Here is a 19,740-nt window from a genome sequence, read left to right as displayed (position 1 = left end):
AATTACCTGGAGTCCTCCTTTCCAAGACTGATAACACGTAGTCAGACTCTTACCTAATTAAGCTTAAAGGTAAAGAGAGAATATAGTTTTAACAACAGACATAAATAAGATTAAAACCCCTCCCTCAAATAATTCTTACCCTCCAAAAAAAGCCCCACAATCAAAACCAAAATCATAAACCTAAAAAAAATGCAAGAGCTGTGTTGATCTAAAGGAAATCAGGGGTTTAGAGATCAGAACATGAACTTTGTTTATGCACTCAGAGTTTGAAACTTGTCTACCCTGTAGCTGCCATCACTGTAAATTCTAGTTACGGTGCATGCTAGATCACCTCTGATATACCTGTTGTGAGGAGCCCCTTTGGTCAGTCTCAGTGGAAAGGTATTCTTTCTTTCTATGCTCACATGGTTGAACAACAGTTCTTGAGATGTTCTAGGGGATAACTATCTTGGTTTCTAATCAAATAATATACAGTATAGCTGTATTTAGAAATCATGAAATGTGTATTGCTAGCTCAATAGACTACTAAAATTTATGAAAATGTTTCTTAACTCTCCAGTAGCATTGTTCTTGGGTGTAAAGTTATCAAGTGTGCTAACATGCTCTCAATTAGTCCTTTTGTTGTACTGTGTGATATATTTAAAATAAGAGGGTATTTTTAGGAAAGATGCTTGCAGGTATCTTACTTTTAAAAGGAAAAGATGGGTTTTCCTAGTAGCAGCACAAAATCTAAAACCTGTGATCAGACTATAAGATAACATTGTCTGATTCTGAAATTATTCATAGACTTTTGAGAAAGCACAGTGCCTTATTTACCTATGCTGTGACTTTTCCTTCACAGTTCTTTTTCATCCAGATAGAATGAAGTCTAAGATCTGAGTAGTTTGGGAAGGAGTGTTACAGATGTGATACCTGGGAAAAAGGTGGTAGCTTGCTTTGTTGACAGTGGTGAAACTTGTGCACAAGCGGAAAAATTTAATTCAGCATATTATCAGGATTAATAAGCAAATGTTTACATTTCCAAGGTCTGACATCACAAATGTAAATCCTTAAACCTAGGCTTTGCAGTTAAGCAGCGAAATTTGCTGGTAGATTGATATTTGGTTGAGATTTTATTTAATAATAGTAACTAAGGTTAGGATCAATGTCAGTGTTAAAGTAAGCTTATCTGTTTTGAATCTTTTCACACTGAACCAGAACTGGTGGTGTTTAGTAACCATCAATATGAAATAGTAGTAGTTTGTATATTAATGTCCTCTGGAATGAGACAAAAGCTGTTGATCTGATTGCATTTTAAACCTTAAGCTATTATTGCAGCAGTGTTAACAGATTCTATTGATGCAAAATGGCCTGCGTAGGGTTGACTGATCTATCTTTGCACTAACTAACTGATGAAGTATTCGAATAAAATGATCACTCATAGATCCCTCAGAGGAGGAGGGGGGAAAAGAAGGGGGAGCTCCATACAATAAACAAAGCAAAAGAACTCAATCCTTTTCAAAGACTTATAAATATTTAATAATCATCTGTCTCTGGCCAATCTAGAAAAAGAAATCTTTAAATAGACTGTTCTAAAGGCCAAAACCTGAATTTTAATTGAGGTGGTTCGAAGCACGCATTATTTAGTCTGGCTTTTCCTTGGATGTAAAGGCAATATTTTCCTGTGGCAGGGTGTGAATCTTTCAAAATGTAGATATAATAACTGTGGGCAGATTTGGATTTTTGGTGTGGCAAAATAATGATGTATGAGAGTATGTTTTCTACTGGAAAAATACTTTTAGCATGGTCACTTTTGTTTTGACTGAAGGTATATCTCTGCTGCTGTGATTAGGCACAAAAAATACTATGTCTATGTATGTAGATATTAAAAAAAAAAAGAGGTGTGAAATGTCATGATCTTTAACAACATTAACAAGTTTTTAAGAACTGCCTTTATTCTCCCCATCATTTTTCCTAGGTCGTATCACTGAAGGCACCTGATTCAAGTGTCCCCTTGGATGAACCTCTCGTATCTCACACTAGCCAATTTCGACAGTCTAAGTGCTCAAATTGAGCCATTTTGTTCTCTGTAAAATAAACCCAGGACCATTATGCGTGATTTTTCATTCACACTCCCCTCCCCTTCTCTTCATTTTCTCCCTCCTCTTGTTACTACAGCTCTGTGAATGTAGAGTGGCAACATTGTGAGGACCAGTGTTTTCACTCCAGGCATGTCAACTTCAATCTGCTGCGATTTGGTGTGAAATCTGTGCCATGGTGTGGGGCAGAAAGGTCAACCCCCCCATAATTGATGTTGCTTATTCATCTGCTTCCCGTGTATTTTTCTCTCCACACACTGGCCTTTGTTTGGATAAATTGTTTGAAGATTTACTGTAGTTCTTAAAGCCTGAGAAGCGGCTCCTGCTGTACAACTTCAATGTCCCCGCTAGGCAGGAGGCTCAGATAGGATGACACATAATGGCATTTAGACAGAAGGATTTTTTTCTCCCAAGACAAAACATAGAGGACATCTTCTGGCATAACAATTATGGCAATTTTTTGACTAATTTACTATGGAATCGCTTTGTGCAGTCCCCTTGTACATTGATATTGAATATTTTAATTGCTGTTAAAACCTGAAATATTATTTTAAAGAATTTATAGACTTCAGCAAATCATTGTGTATCTGGAGAGGGTGAGAAGACAGGTTAAGAGAAGAAAGAAACTAAATGAATGTGATTATTTAAATTCCATATAGGTACTGTTCAGATTATTAAGGAAAACCCTCAGTGATCATAAAGAATCAGAATGTAATAATTTATTGTATTTTGAGTCATCAACCTTTGTTCTGCTTATGTTAGCAAATGGCATCATTTAAGGAAGGCAAAAAAAGAGTGCTGTTTAGATACTTTGAGGGGCTTAATGTAGATTTGAAAATAAGTTTTAGTAAATGTAATATTAAAATTACTTGCATTTTCAGATTTCCAGTGAGCATACACAGAAGTATTTGAGCCCTGTTGTAATAAACACAAGAACATAAACCTACAAACTTCAAAGAATGTCTGTGTCCTTGTGGCTGTAGTCCTGAAAAGAAATCCTTAAAAAAAGTAAGAAATCCTTAAAAATAGGAGAAATTCTTGCTGCTTTAGTAAAGAAAAGAAGGAAAAAGCTTTATCACATAGTAATCTTGCCTGTAGATTGAATAAAATAGTTTGAAATCATGGTTTTGTTTCCCATTGACTGAAAGCTAGAGTAGCTTTATTGGTTAAACTGTTAAATCTGCTGTGGTTTAAACCTTTTTTTTTTTTTTTTCCTCCTGATGCACCCTTGCTCCAATTGACCTTGAAAAGCATTATCTCATTGTTTTTTATTTTTCAGAAGAAAATGTCTGTTGCACCAGATCATTTGAAGCAGTCTTAAAACACTGAATAAATATTTGTTACTACTATTCTTCTAATCTCCTCAAGGATAATATGAAAGTATAATCCATGAGTATTTCTTCTGCAATCTGCTAGGCAGTGCTGGCTCCTCTTGGTGATTCACAAAGGAGATTATACACCTGCAACTAATAAGCAGAGTCTAAGATGTGTGTGGCACCGTGAATACTATTTTGATTTAGTTCTGAAATCCAAATAAACTGCATCTGGAAATACACCCAGCACTTTCCTATCTAAGGTGGCCAGCACAGGGCAATACTAAGATGTTAGAATTCTGAAAAATCATCTTGATCAAGAATAGTGGATTAAAGAAAATTCTTTTAGAATAGATAGTAATTGACAGTAAAATTCAAATAGCTGAAGTGTTACAGAATGCCCATTACTTAGGATGTAGAGTAGGTTTATGGGTAGTGCATGTACCTAAAAGCAAACCTCTCATGCAATCATACTGGTTTCATCCTGAGTGTAATTCTGTTTATGGACTGAAGATCTTATTAGCTACTTTTTCAAGCTCAGGTACAGTTATTGCAACATTTTTAAATGAATATTTTGCTTTTGCAATATCTTCTTATATGTGTCATAACGAGTTTACATGAAAAGAGTATGCAAAGAGTCTTATTACAGAATGTGTATGTATCTTAGTACTAGCTTGTGGCATTTATTTTATGGATTTGGCATTTCTGTATATTCTTATTAGTTTTGTTTGTGCTCATTCTTTAAATTAAAAATGCCTGTCATTAACTGGAATATTCTAAAAAAACCCCACATGTCATCTGTCATGTTTAAGACTACCAGTATGTATCAATAATTTAAATTTCACTTCCTTTTTATTCCTTTTAAATAATACACATGAAATCTTGGATATGTGTGAAATTGTTATTTTGAACAGTAAATCTGGGATACAAACATCAGTAGGAAAATAACTCCAGCTCCACACAGTTCATTAGACAGTCTGACCATTAAAATATTGGTGCAAAGAAGCTATAGTACTGAAAAAATACCAACACATACCTTTTCATTCCTTTTACCTTCCTAGCTACTTTAATCCAGGCTATTCTCATCCCTTTTAGTAGTCAAAAAAGTTTTAATTTATTCACATTGTTCTTCCTGCCAAACTTGGAATATAATCTTGCAGCATAAGGCTAATTTCTTCTCTTCATTTAGAAGTGTTTGGAAAGCCTGAAAATGTAACATCTCTTTGCAGGGTACTATGCTTTCCTTGTCAGGTAAAGAAGCAATATTTCAATTTAGGATTATTTTTAGTGAAACGGCAGCTATAATGCAGGGTCAACTGCAGGGACACTTTTTGGAGGTGTGCTGTAGCGCATCTAAGCAATGGGATGTCCTGGATGAATGTTTTGCCAGGTCTCTGTTTGCTTAAAAATTATAAGTGTTTTAGAGCAGTCTGGATTAAGGGGAGAATTCGAAATACAAAGGGTGTTAAAATCTGGGTGACTGGGCTTTCTTGTGAGCAGCCTTGCCAAAAAAACGTACAGCTCTCAGGGCTAAAAAGCACATATTTCATGTTCACTTCTATGCTTTATTTTTACAGATTTGTAACCACCTTTTCTTTTTGCAAATAATGAATATGAATAATATGCAGAGTGGGGTTTTTTCACAGGCAGTTTAGACCTAACATTTGTGGAAATGAGAGATTCTACAGTTTTGTGACATGGGAAGTTGGATTTTGGAGGAAGGTTTGTTAGTGATAGGAGAAATAGGTTAAAGAGATTTTTATTTATTTGTTTATTTAAATAGGTTTTGTTCGTTGTATAAAAATATATGGGACTACAGATTTGCCCTGTAGTCAGAACACATGGTAAATATGGAGACTAGCTGCATTCCTGAATTGTGAATTTTTAAGTGTCTCGATACAGTAAATATACTTTATGACATAATTTTTGATGCCTGTGTAATACTAGTCCAAACCTTGTCTGTTCTTGTAGCCATTGTAATTCCTACCCATTTTATAAGTGCTAGATCAATTCACATTGAGATGGCTTGTTACCTCGCATACATCTGTGCCCAACTTATATTGCTAGTAGCGAGACAGATATATCACGCTTTCTTTGGGAGTAGGATTAGTCATATTTGTTAAATTGAAGTGTGAATTCAGTATTGGGGAAAGTGCCAGACTGACAACTCTTGAAGATGAGCTCCTGGATCTCTGTGGAACAGGGAACAGAATTGCCTTGCTTTACTGATGTACCTCTGCCCTGGCTTTGGACACTGCTAATAATTGGGCAAGTTTAGTCTTGTGATATAACCCTGATGAACAACTAAGCAACACACCGCTGCTCGCTCACTCCTCCCCTCCACCGGTGGGATAGGGAGGAGAATCGGAAAGGAAAAAAAAAGTAAAACTTGTGGGTTAAGATAAGAACAGTTTAATAATTAAAATAAAATGATAATAGTAGTAATTTAAAAGAAGATAATGAAAAGAGGGAGAAATAAAACCAAAAAAGACAAGTGATGCACTATGCAATTGCTCACCACTCACTGACTGATGCCCAGCCAGTCCCCAAACAGCAATTGGCACCTAAACTTCCCTTAGTTTATATGCTGAGCATGACGTCCTATGGTATGAAATATCCCTTTGGCTAGTTTGGGTCAGCTCTCCTGGCCATGCTCTCTCCCAGCTCCTTGTACACCTCTTCACTGGCAGAGCATGGGAAACCGAAAAATCCTTGACTTCAGATAAGCACTACGTAGCAACAACTAAAACATCAGTGTGTTATCAACATTATTGTCATACTACAACCAAAATACAACACTGTACCAGCTACTAGGAAGAAAATTAACTCTGTCACAGCTGAAACCAAGACAAGTCTCCAATCTGATTTTGAACCTATCTTCTGCTTTGAATCTGATGGCAAACTGCCAGATTTGCTTGAAATGAACCTCCTCATTGTCAGCTGGACCAAGACCAAAAAAATATGTTCACTTTGTCCACCAAAGAGTCTTCAAGTTTAGCAGTTTAGCTTGCTGCAATTCTGCTTCCTTCCTTCCCTTTCCAGCACATTTTTAACTGGATCATATCCCAGAACTGCTTAACCATGGGATTGCACAAGAGTCAGTGTGTAGCTGAAGGGAGGAGGAGGTAAGGTCAAACAGTAAAAGCAAAGAATAGGAATATAAGAATGTGGTAGTCTAGATTCAGATTGACTTAATTATTATGACATTGTAATACTGCAAATTGGTGTTCTGAGCTTGGTTTAAACTAATAATTTGGGGTGAAAATGTCTAGCACTGGAGTCTTGTTATGGCCAGAGGCACCCAGCTCAGCTGTGTCATTGTAAAATGAGTTAACATATATCCAAACAAAGCTTTACAGATTCCTACAGAAAAAATATTATTTCTTCCAGCCTTTTCATTTTATATTGAAACTCATACCATACTGAATTATGAAAAAGACCCTTGAATTATTTTGTAAGTGTGACATGGTTATATTGACTGTATTGCATTAATCTTGCCTGTTGTAGTCCCACTATGTTTTCAAAATGTTTAGTCCATCAGTGTCTGCTTGTTGGATATTTTTTTTTCCCTTTTAAAAATCTCACCCTGAATGAGTTTTGTAAATATTCAGTCTTGACTTCAGCTTGCATTGCAGTGTCATCAATTATGACAGACTGCTGCCTCTTCTCTGCACTCTTCATCTTTTCCCTGTCAAAATGCACCCTTTGGCAGAATATCTTTCAAGGGCTAAATCTGAGTCTAAAGGAGTCACTGTCAAGGTATTTTTCATAATTTCAAAAATATTTTTCTTTTCTTCTTGTTTATAATTACCTATTGGAAACTTCAAATTGAAATGTTTCTTTACTGTTTTTTCATCACATGCACACTGTACTGAGGTGGCAGGGCAGACTGGAAGTTTATTAATGTACTTTTTACCTTTTGGAGTTGGGCAAGAAGAAGGAAAAAGCATGGCATGTATATACAACATATTCCCCCCTCACCTCCCCGCTTCAATAAATACTAAAGCGTTTATATGAGTACCAAAACCTGGTCTGATATCCTTTTCCTGGGAGGGCTTTTCCTCCCTTCTTCCTATATGTTAAAAGGCCAGCTGCTCCAGGTCCTTGCATCCCATAGCAGATGAATAATGAAACCTTAAGGCCACAGCAACTGTTTGCAGTCTGGGAAGAGGCACAACTGAGTACCTAGGGAAGATAGGGACTTTCTTTGTCCCTTTTCTCTGCTGTTCTGATAACTGGGGATCGGTTTAGATTCCAAGGTATCCAAAAAGCTTTTCAGGTAGGCAAGCAAGTTTTGCTCACTAAGAAGCCTATTTTATTTTTTAATATCCTTAGTAAATATTGATACAGCTTCATTTGAACAGTCTCTCACAACACTTGTTTTCCTTCTTTTGCTATATGTATGCTAACTTTGCCTACTATGCTACCAGAATGTCATTTTATTGTGAGCTTCATGGTTATGGATTTTCTTTTCCCTGAAGCTTCATCTCTAATTTTGTTCTTGAGACATTTTAGGATGTTAATTGAAAAGAAGGTATCTCTGAACATGAAAGCAGTTTCTACATGCAAAACAAAGAATAAACAAGAAAAGCTCAAATGAAAGAAGTGACATAATAAATTGAGAGCTTATAATTTTGAAGCCAATCTAATTATTTTGCACACTGGGGTGATACTTCAGCTTTGTCCATGCAAGTGGCTCTGTTAAAGTGAAAGACATTTGCTATAGATTTTACATCTCAGGCACCCCCTTTCCATATAGTACTCTTCTGTGCAGCTACTTTTTTTGTTTGTGTTTGATTTTTATTAAAATCTCTTTCCTCACAGAGTTCTGATTTCATAAGGTGAAAGGCCCAAAGACTCTTCAGAGAGTGTGGTGTTAATGTTGATTTTGCCTTAAAGTCACAGGCTATTTTAATAATAGGTGGGAATATGGTAGGTTGCTTCTAGCAGATTACATTAATATCACCTTCTCTTTAAAGATGTAAAATGATATGGGAAGATACATACCTTTTTCATTAGATTCTGTTTTCCTCCACGCTATGGCCCGAATTCCAATTTCTTATAAATTTCAGAATTTGGAATTCTGAGTTAAATTGGAATTGAAGTATTTAACATTTGGTAAACATGAAAACTTGTACCCAAGATACATTACATTGACTGTAGAAATAGCTATGCTGTTTCTAAAGGCTACTCTGATGGAATAGACAGTGTGAATATGTTTTTTGCATGGCTTAAATAGCTGCCTAGGTTTTACTGAGGGTTCCACATGATCTGTTTTTCTTGTGTGTGCTAAGAGCTGAAGTATGGTATTCTCTTAACTCATGTTGGGTTTGCAGGGATTGGCTGACATTTTCAGTCAATGTTGACCATGCACTGAGGAGGTGAGGAGACTAGAACAGTTACACTAGGTGATTCACAGACTGTTGTTTTGATTTTGCTTTCTTCATTTAGCATTTTGAATCTATAACAAATTATCTGAAAGACTTGTGTTTGTGAAGAACCTTTCTTCAGCATTTTCATGGCTGAAAGACTAATCCAATCTCCTGCTCTAGGACTGTTGGTTATTGTGCATGCATAGAGGAGGAGTATGGCCTGCTGGTTAAAAAAAGGAACTACTAGGGTACAGAAAGTGCAATTCCTGGCCCTGCCATATAATTTCCATATGACCTTGGACAAGATATTTCAGATAAAACTTACTTCACAGGGGCATAATATAGCTGAATTGATGAGATTGTAGTGCTTTTAGATCCTCTTGAGGAAAGTTACACAAAAAGAAATTACTACCGTAGTAGAATAGTTGTGAAAGTAAAGTAGAAGAGTTGGCACAATTAGGAGACAATTTATTGACTTTCCAGCTATTTAAAAACTTTTCTAACTTAGTTCAGGTTAGTAAAGTTGATACACTGCTGGTTTGTTTCTGTCCTTGATATGCACGTGCAGCTCCCATTAGTGCCAGCAGAAGCCTTGTACTTGCATGACGAGAGAATAGACCCCTGTGTGTGTAATGATAAGTTAGATGGCCTCTTGTGGCTCTGTGTATGATTTCTGATCTATTGTGCCAGAGATACTACAGCATGAGAGAAAGCTGCTGTCATTTTCAATAGGAAGTGAGAACTTTAAGAGCCTGAGAACTGTCCTCTTTTTTGAATAGCACTTTTGCTGCATGAAGTGTAATTTATTTTTATCACAGCAGGCATAAAGCTTCCAGGTTTTCATAAAGAAAAATGATCCATATAGTGCCCATGTCGATTGAATGATCATTTGAAATCCTGTAAATTCAAAACACAGCCCTTTCTCAATGCAAAGTATTGTTCCTTTTTGCTGCAGCTTTTAATTTCTTTAATCTTGGACCTTCATTAGTACTTCAGAAATACTATAAACCAGTGTTTTCATCTCAGTAATTATTTTTCCAGCCATCAGTTTGCCTGTAGCAGGACATGTTATTTAATTATAGTAACAAACACTTCAGACAGGACTTTCTGTGCTTTCAAAATCTTTCAAGGTGGTACTTCCTCAACTTTTTTTTTTTTAGTAGCAAATGCGAATTAATCATTAAAATTTGGGAAGGAAGGGGAAAGGAGAGGAAGGGGTGGGAGAAGGGGGGAAGAAAAAGAAATTGTTTGTATCTTGCCTGATACACAAACACACAAAAAGAAGAGAAAACAACGCAAGAGTTGTTATTAGTTCTACAACTTGTCAGTTTGATTAGTGAATGGTTGCCTCTCTCTTCTGAGAAAACACTACATCTTTAAATGATGTCCATTCTTTAATATAGAAGCCCCATATTGTGTCTGTTAGTGCATAATTGGACTGTCTTTTAATACAAGCAGAGGCACTTGTTTCTGAATATAAACCCTACACCTCAACAGGTCAGGGAGATAGTAAAAACCTGTTGTTTCGCATTGTCTTGGGGAATAATGGAGTCACTAATCTACTTGATCTCTGGGAGTCAGATAAAGAAGAAAGTGAACGATGCATACATTTCAAAGATGGAAGGCACTTGTAAAAGCAATTTCTTTGGAGGGAAAAGTAGAGCAAAGGCTGTTGGAAACCTTTTAATTAGTACTAATTACCTCAGCAGAAAACGTTGGAGGCTTGAAAGGATTTGTGTCAGCAAGTGAAAGATCAAAGATTGCGGCGCTCGCATTTTAATCTGTTGGCTATAAAAACGAATAAGGGGGTGGTAATGGGGCCCATGAGAATGACAACCCAGGTGGTGGAGGTCTTAATCCCTTCTTTACTGCTAGTGCCTGAGGCCTAGTTCCAATTACATAATAAGATGATTTAATTTTTGCTTTAATTTTGACAAAAATTAAGTTTATTTTAGCCTTCAGTAAGGACAAGACAAGGTTTCCAGACAAAACCCTGTCAATTTATTTCTTTTAATGTTTTAAGTCCAAGCCTTTATATAGCCATTTTTTTCCTAAGTGGCTGAAGTTGCACTATAGAAGGCCATGAGGTAGCAAAGGTGCTTTGATGTGGTCTTTGGAAATGGGGAGGGTTTGGCAACTGGTGGCCACTGTGGCAGCACTTGGAAATCTGGTAATGCCATGAGTGAGCCTTCTTTTATTTGTTTGTTTGTTTAAGGTTTTTTTTAGGAGGGGGGTTGGGTTGGGTTTTTTTTAATGTTTTAAACAAACTGGTTAATTGCATCAAGGAATAGTTCATAGGCATGCTTGCTGTGATACTTCTCTGGTTTATTTCAAAACACCCTGGGCAGGTTCACATGATCATGTGTGAGGGAAATTATATCTTTATTTTTGTGGCTTGGGAAGGTTACATGCCCCTCAGAAATCTAATTGTTATCAAATTCCTTTACAGACAAAAGAGTGAGCATATGGCTTAGGCTGAAGATAGGCTGATGGTGAGTGACTGTACCTGTGAAGCTGCTCAGAAGTATCCAAGGTGCTACAGGGTTACCTGTTATTCCAGGAGATGTTAGGGTGGTCCCTTTACTGTAGTGTGATCCTAGGACTTTTTGTATTCTGATCCTAGGACTTTTTGTATTCACACCTGTTTGGTGTGAAGAGCATTTTAATATGTGCAGGCTCAGTAACAAACTGAGTGTATTGATACAATCTGTGTTTTGGTAATTGTTCATTATCATCTTCTTCCTCATCCCTAGCCCATCAAATCCACAGTTGTGTCTTTTGAAGTTGGGATTTATGCTGGACTGTACTTTTCTGAACAAATTTTAGACAATTTTTCTAATTTTAGGGATTGAAGAGAAAAAAAAAACACCTGAACACAAAAAAGCCTGCCTTAGATTCTTTAGCCCGTCCTCTTGGACTGTAAGACTGTTACCTCCTACCTTTCCCTGACAATGTTTTGTATGGTTCAATTTTAAATCTTTTGCTGTGTAGAAATGGAGGACACTGACAGGAAGACACTATCCAGCATTTTTTGTGTGTGCATTTTTTATTTTTTTTTAAATTATGTATGAATTGGAAGAAATGTATTTGTTGTCTACCATGTACATTTCTAGGAAATTTTATTTGCTCACATTCAAGGAGTAATAATCTTTGTAATTTTAGAGGCTGTGAATTCTAGGCTCTTGTTTTGACCGAATGCTTTTCCTATTAAATACTGTATGCTTCCATTGCTGAGGTAATGTGCTAAGATTACTCCTTATTTTGTATGAGATGAGCAATGGGAAAAATAACTATAATAAAACCCAAAATGAAATTTAAACTAATAACCTTGTTTTGACCATATGTTTATTGTTTACTTATGTAAACAATTTTAATGCATGTTGCAAGAGTTAAATTGAAATGTTAAAGCCCTCAATTTGAGTAAACATGTTTAATTAACAGATTATATTAAAGCATTATCAAAAATCAAAAAGATATAAGCACATGCTTATCTCTGAATTCGAACCCACACATATAAGTCTTTGCAGAACTACCATAAGGCCCAGTAACACAAAGAAGTTGTACAAACATAGTCCTGAGCAATTATCATGCAACAGTGTTTGACTGAGTACCGTGTGTGGTAACAACTCCCAAAAGTCATGGGGTGTTTTCTTGCTTTCTGCTCTTTGCAAGGGTAGTTTATAAGTTCCGTACCAAACTCCATAACTTCCCTGACAGTTCCCCAGATGGACTATATCCAAGTTGGTATAAAACAGTACTCATTGCAGCTGGTCCTTCTAATTCATCTTGAGTTAGGTACAGGACTTGTTCTTTTTGTCTTTGTTTAGATTTGTTACCTCTCTAGAAACACTGTACCATGGTAATTGGTCCTACCTTCTCCTCAAACACCAGATATGCCTGAAAGCAAAACAAAGTTCTATTTAGTAAGACTTAACTGAAAGCTTTTAGTTTTAGCAATGGAAACAAGGACAAATACAAAACTTGGTCTTTGCATATACTTAGCAGGTCAGCTTTCCACTTGCTGAATCCATCTTCCCTAGGATTCCTGGAATTCCAGCACGGCATCGCTGTGGGTCCAGGTGTCTCAGCAGTGCATCTTCTCAGTTCTGCTATCAGTTCTAATCTGGTTCTGCCAGAAACCAGAAACTTTGGTGATGATGCTTGGAAACTGTTGGTGATTCTCTTTTGTATCAGCAGTGGTTCCCCCTTGCCCTGAAAACAACTGTTTCCTCTTTCTTCCTGGAAGTGTCAAACTGGCCAGTTGCATCCCACTCCAGCTGGATTTATCCTTCTGTATGGGATTCATACCTTCCTGCTAAGTATTATACAAGATACATACATACATTTCACAAACTATTTCTGGTATGATGTTAGCTTTCTAGAAAAAGGTGAAACAGGATATAATGTTAACACTGATGACAGACCTGGCAACACAGTTACTTTGTTTAAACAAGCCCATGAAAAAGTGTTTTCCCTCTTACAACTTTTCTGGTGTTGCAAGCTTCCACTTGCACAATTCTCTGGAGATTGTGCAAACATAAATAAAAGAAAAAGCTGTCTCTTGATTGTGTATACTTGCATTTTAGAGTAAAGCACATCCATGTGGAAGATGTGCTGGTTAGCAGTTAAGTAGTTTCCATGAAAGGATTCTAGTTACTCTTATTTGGCTCTGTTGTGTATAGACCTTGTATGCTTTATCCTAAGTTTTATAGACCTAATCATCTGTTTACTTGCTTTTGGGGCTTAGATGCTAGTTGCATTAAGGAAATCTGTTACAAATAATGGTTTGGGTGCAGAAAGAAACACTGAAGAGTAAAGATGAAAATTTACCTTACACTTGGAGATCATTTAAAGATTTTAAAATATACACCAAAAGTTAAATTTCCTAAATTGTTAAGGCACCTAAGTGATCTGATCTTCTTAAGGCACTAATGTACCAGTTTTTATTTTAAGATCTATAAGAACTGTTGTTTGCTCAGTACATTTATGAATAAAACCATTCTGATTTCAAAACAAGATGTGTAGCTTTCTGATTCTGATACCTGTGCTAACATAAAGCTTAAATCTGTAAAGCTTGGTTTTTTTTTTTTTTAGTATACTAGTATGCAACAAGTGCTTGAGCATTAAGGATGCTGATGAGCCAAATGTTTAGAAAGAAGATATTAAAAGTTGCACTGTGATGAAAGTAAGTATTGAAGGACAACCTAGATCTTTGTTCTGGAAACATAAGGGTGTAAAATATTATTGAACAAAATTTTAAAATATATAATAAATTTGGAAGCTTGTGTGAACAATTCTGCTGGTGTAATTGACAAAAGCCTCATTTCAGTAATCTGATGCTATGTGATTTTTGGAAGCTTACCAGCATTGGCTTACATGTTACTCGTATTTGTTTGAGAAAGTGTGAGGTTTAAATAAATCTTATCAAAAAACATTAATGCAATAAATCTCACTTCATTACTTTATTAAATCTATTTAAATACACTAAGATATTTCAGGTACATTAAACTGAGGATACCATTGAGCATTTAGAAAGATGTGAATGCAGTGGCTGTTAAGTTTTAGTTGTCTCCAATCTCCTGCTACCATGGCAATAGAAATAAAAAGTTTTTAGAGGAATATTCTATATAATGCATTATTTGCTAGGAACATTCTTAGTCAACAAATCCATGTAAGTAGGAATATATATTTTCTGCTTTTCCATCATTTAATATGTAGGTTGTATGCTTCTAATAACCTTTGTGTTCTTATCTGCATTTAACAGCATTTAGAAACCTTTCTTGATATTACTGAAAGCTGAAATATCTTTTAGTCTTCTCCTTCTTCCCCTTTCTCAACAAATTTAATGAGAAAATTAAAAATTTGAAATTAATCTACTCTATCTTATTTTGCTGTGCAGTTCTAAAGTATTCTGATGAGCCTGGATAAGCTGATGTGTCCTTTAGGGAGAGACACATCAAATACAGGCAGACAGCTCCTGTGTCTGGTAACAAAGACTGAGGAGGTCAAAACTATCCCAACAGGCCTGAGCAGGTCAGTCAGAGGCAAATGTTGGAAATAAAATTTGGTGGGGAGGGGAGTAAAGGGCCTGGGTCAAGTCCTGTTCAAAAAGTCAGCTTTGTCAAAAGCTTCAGTCACATTCTTACCTACAGGCAACCTCTGCTGATCCCAACTCATTAATCGAACTGGAGAGCCGTCTTGACCCTGGCTCCTTCCCTTTGAAGTGTGGTGTCCTCTGCAGCATGAGGAAATAATTTGCTGCCTGATTCAATGAGCCATCAGTAGAGCCAGCAGACCTAATGACATGTGAGAATATTAACCTCCTACCACGAAGAGCTGTGAATCTTGAGAGGCAGTCTATAATTCACCCAGCACTCCTGAGCCTTCCCTTTCTGTCTTATTCTTGCACTCACTTTCTCACTCATAGGGAGAGAGAGAGAGGAGAGACCCTCTTGTCGTAAAACTTTATTTCCTTCCGTAGTGGGAGCCTTACTGAGCTGCTTGATAATGAGTTACTTTCCTTTTGCAGTTAGATAAAATTTATACTGAAAACTAGACATCCGTCTTACATATAATAATTTCTGTTTAAAATATGACACAGGCTACATAACTGACATCAAGGGGGTGGTAATCTGAATACTTACTGAAGTAGACTATTTTATGTTTCCTTATTTATTTTTCATCATCAAAGGAAAAAAGGAAAAAAAAAAACAAACCCATGCATAACAATGATGTTATTTTGAATAATGTGGTTTTTAGCTGCCTTCAGTCAAGAGGATCTTTCTGCAATCCCCTTCTTCCTTTATTTATTTTTTTTCCCTACCTAAAGGGAAACACAGTTCTGCCTGGGCAAGTACTGTGTGTTATATGCACACACTTGCCCTTTGAATCTTAACAAAGAAAAAGATTGTTGGTCTAATCCTGCTGCTTTAAAAATGAGGGCTGTTTTTTCTCTTGTTGACTCATTTAGCATTTTCAGTCACAGATTCAGGTCTCAGTGTCTGGTAAGCTTCAAAAAGTGAACGACTGTTACTCATGTGGCTAAATAATGAGAAAGGAAGAGAAGAAATGGCTGTGTGTATATGCTACTTACCATGAAAACGGTGGCGATTACCAGACTTTACGCTGCTATGTACCCATGTACAGTAAAATACTGCAAGAGTTTAGTTTTGTTTTTAATGTCATTTCTTAGTGCTGGTTGCTGCTGCAAGAGGTCAGAATTTAGAGGTTATGGGTACAGATGGGGAACAGCATCCAACATAGCAAATCCCGGACTGGAAGGACTGCTGTTGGCATTTTAGTCTTGTCTGTGCCAGAAAGGTTTTGGGTTTTTTTTTGCTATAACTGTACTGGCAAATTTCTCATATTTAGTGGAAACAGCTTGCAAAAGCAAATGAAATTACACCAAGTGTGAACAGTCCTGATGGTAAAAGATGTTTTTGCACTGGGGATGAAAGTTAGCAATATAGTTATGCTGCCAAAACCTTTCTGTTGAAAATTGAGCCTGAATTCTGTTGGGTTTCAATTAGAGGCTTATTTTGTTACTGAGGAGTTGATAAAACTATTGGTGTGTTGTGTGGATCTGGGTACAGATGAAGATAGGATGAGGAGGGGATAAAGGAAGTTAAGGAGACAAACCAGGATAGGTAGCAGAAGGAATTGATGTATATAATAAATAAATGCCAGTTATATGCTGTGTAACAAGTACTACAGTGTCTGTGGTATGTGCATATGTATATACCTATGATTTTAAGTTGTTCTAAAGATATTCTTTAACATCAAGGGGTTTGGTGTTATGTCCATTAACAATTCTCTGCTATCATGCTTGAGCAGTCTATTAGTCGTTCTCACCTCTTATAGCTGGTCACAAAGGCCAGTCCCCTTGCCTCTCTCTGCTTCATCTTTTTTATTAAGTTTATTAAAACTAGTCAGATTATACTTTCTTATGGCACAGGCTGTGCTTGGTCCATTCATTATGGTTTCTTATCTTGGCAGGCAATCTGAATTGAACGGCAGCTAGTCCATTATGCACATATGAAGCCCATCACTCCTCCAGCAATGGCCAATTCATCAAACATTTATCTTTTGCCCTCTGAGCAGTGCGTCAATTTGCTTGTCAATCCTCAGCCTTGGTTGTTGTGGAAGATGGGAGAAAAATTACTTTTCCCCCTTCTCACTGAACTCTAGTAGTTGGAATAGGCTTTACTCTACTCACTCTACAGGCTTGTTACTCCCCACTTCTCTGTGCAAAAAGGGGAGGGGTCAGGTTACTATCTGAATTGCAGAGTGACAGATTGATCCAAGATACAGTAAAGCTCTCATTATGGCACTGTCTTTGCACTTGAATTTGCTCATATTTCCATTATAATACTGTTTTTTAGAGGGTTTATGAATAGATTCTCAACGTGGCACATGGAGCTGAGAGGGGCTTTTAAGAATAAATACATTATAGGGTTTTAGTTTTGGTGGTGTTTTTTCTTCTTTTTTTTTTTTTTTTTTTTTTTAACCAGGTAGGTTTATATTTTGTAAATCTTGGCTTGTTCTTTTGCTATTTCTAATCACTAATACTTCCTTGAATTCTTTCAAGTTTGGGAACTGGCAGTGTTTATTTTTTAATGCCATTTGTTTTATTTGGACTGAATTCTGTTTTAAGATTGGGAAAAAAGACAAATTAAGCAAGACATGCTCACATCAAGTTTCTCAACTCCTCTAACTTTGTTATTCTTCATTGAATACTTTCAAGAAATTTTAGCAGAAAGATGCTTAAGTCTGTACTTGGGAATATCACTGAAGCGATGCATCCACTGAACTGAAGGGACTTCCTAGTGGTGGTTTTTCCAGGATGCCCTTTGATAAAATATCAATGCATTACAGTCACTTGCTCTCTGCTTGATAATTTTTAGCTGTGTTTTGCAAACTGTGTTTTGTCATATGATACTTGTTTGATCACTAGATGACTAAGAGCTCATTTTCAAATCCATTTGGTATTATTTTAAAATATTTTATATGGTTTATGTGAAAACTGTCTTGCCACAGGCTATAGTATTACACTGATTGTAATTTTATTTAAATTTATACAAAATTGTAACAGTAGTATCATATAAAATCTTGGCATGTTTATTCCTAAAATGTAATATAAAAACTTAAGCAAAAAGGTGCCTAACATAAAGGATAAAGCTTGCGCTGTATCAATGGGATATCCTCTTGATTAGAGCTGTATTAAATACACACAGTGAAATCTGAGACTATAAGAAGTTCATTAGAAGAGAAATTGAACCCCACCCATCAGTCTGGTTGCTTCATGGTAGTTAGGCCAGGAAATTATTTTATTTTTGTACTAGAGGCTTGGTAGGAGAGAATGGTGGTTGAACGACTGAATGGTTGACTCTAGTATGTTTTTGTAAGCTACTGAAAGATGTAATTGGGATTTGTAGTTTACTTCACCAGGTAAATAATCCACCTATATGGGGCACAGCTGCAACAGTTTATTTTACCTTAATGATCTTCTAATTTCTTTGCAAGACTGGACAAATAGGCTGTGTTTATCCCTCCCAAATGTGTGTACTTCACTAAGCCTCATGTGAAGGTCTGATTCACCTTCTGGAAGTGCCCATCTTTTGTCGCTGGCTGTAAGGAGTTATGAATAACTGAGCTTCTACAGATGGATGACATAAATCTGCATTGTTGTTTTTCAGATAATTCCATCATTTGAGGAGTTGCTGCTTACTAGCAAAATATCTCTCTCTCAAGAAATTATGCATTTCTGTTTTATAATTTGTAAGAAAGAGTTTAGAATGCGGTGAATTTAAAACACAGAATTTAGGAGGCGTCATCTCTTTTTGTCTGTTTATTGACTCTACTTTTGTTTGTGTTTTCTTTGAGGTTTGGAGGTGGGTGGTGGCTTGTAAGGATTGAGTAGTTCGGACTTTTTTTTAAATAATGGAAGTTGCTGTGTAAGATTCAGAACAAGACTATGAAAAACAGATGAAGATTCTGGGTTTGCATGAATCCCCACCATTTTAGTGTGCTTACATAGCTTTAGTTTATGATGTTCAAGATATTTTCATTCCAATATTTTTTGGCAATAAGGTGTCCCATGTAGTCTTGTATGCTTTCAGTGTGTAAGAGAAGGGGAAAAACAAGGGTTGGATTTTAATTTTATTTTATGTCTGAAAGTAAAGTATGACCTTTATATGAAGACTCAGAAACTAATTGTAGATCTAGTTCATAACACAGGTCTAATCTTTTCTTACAGACATATTTTCTTCCCAGGTATTTAATGATTCTGCTCATTCTTTTCTTTCCATTTTTTCTTTTGCTGGCCATATTCAGCAGCTTCCCTTAAGCTTTATTCAAAGAGCTGCTTCCAGATATTTTCTGTCTAGCAACAGAAAACTGGAAACAGATTGTCTGGAAGTGATGCAAAATGCTACCTCTAGATAGCCTGCAAAATACTAACGTTCCCTCTCATGTTATTCAAATCAAAGCATTTCATGTTTTGGAAACATTGGTAAGCTTGTTCCTCATTGAACTGAATTTCATGGTTCCTGTTTCATGGCTTGTCTGGTCTAACTTGGGAGTTGGCCCACACTAGAAATTTTGGAGGTTCTTTACTTTCACTGGGACAATTTGGTTTTTTTTTTTCTGCTTTGGTCCAGAAATCATGTCAGAACTATCCATTACATACTGTTTTCTTTTTGGATGTATTGTCATGCATAAAAGTGAGCATGAACACTGAGTAGGACTGCAGAAAAGAAAAGCTATTATGCTTGAATAGTATAGAGGTCATTTTTTGATGCGTTACTTGCAGTTTATCTGCCATTACCATCTCTGTGTGCAAGAAATAAATAAACCTTCGATTTGCAGTGACTTTGTGATTATAATAGTGAGATTTTTTTTTTTCCCCCGGAATTTGAACTACATTCTAGCCACTCTAGTTTCTTAAAAATGGGCTATTTATTTTTCTCTACTCACAGG

At 36.3% G+C, this 19,740-nt stretch overlaps 1 protein-coding gene across 2 annotated transcripts in view; it reads left to right on the top strand.

Annotated features, from left to right (window-relative positions):
* LRMDA (leucine rich melanocyte differentiation associated) overlaps nt 1-19,740 on the top strand; it is a 688,525-nt gene that overhangs the window by 353,842 nt on the left and 314,943 nt on the right. Inside the window, exon 5 of one of the 2 annotated variants that reach the window (XM_074907185.1) lies at nt 11,249-11,296. The exons of the other annotated variant lie outside the window; for it this stretch is intronic. Within the exon in view, the coding sequence (XP_074763286.1) occupies nt 11,249-11,296 (48 nt within the window). The remainder of the gene's footprint in view (nt 1-11,248; nt 11,297-19,740) is intronic. 2 annotated transcript variants of the gene reach the window in all.

Source organism: Athene noctua, chromosome 5 (genome assembly GCF_965140245.1).
Source record: "Athene noctua chromosome 5, bAthNoc1.hap1.1, whole genome shotgun sequence".
In the NCBI taxonomy this organism is placed as follows: Eukaryota; Metazoa; Chordata; class Aves; order Strigiformes; family Strigidae; genus Athene; species Athene noctua.
Note: the sequence above shows the minus strand (reverse complement) of the source record. Positions and strands in the feature narration are given on the sequence as shown.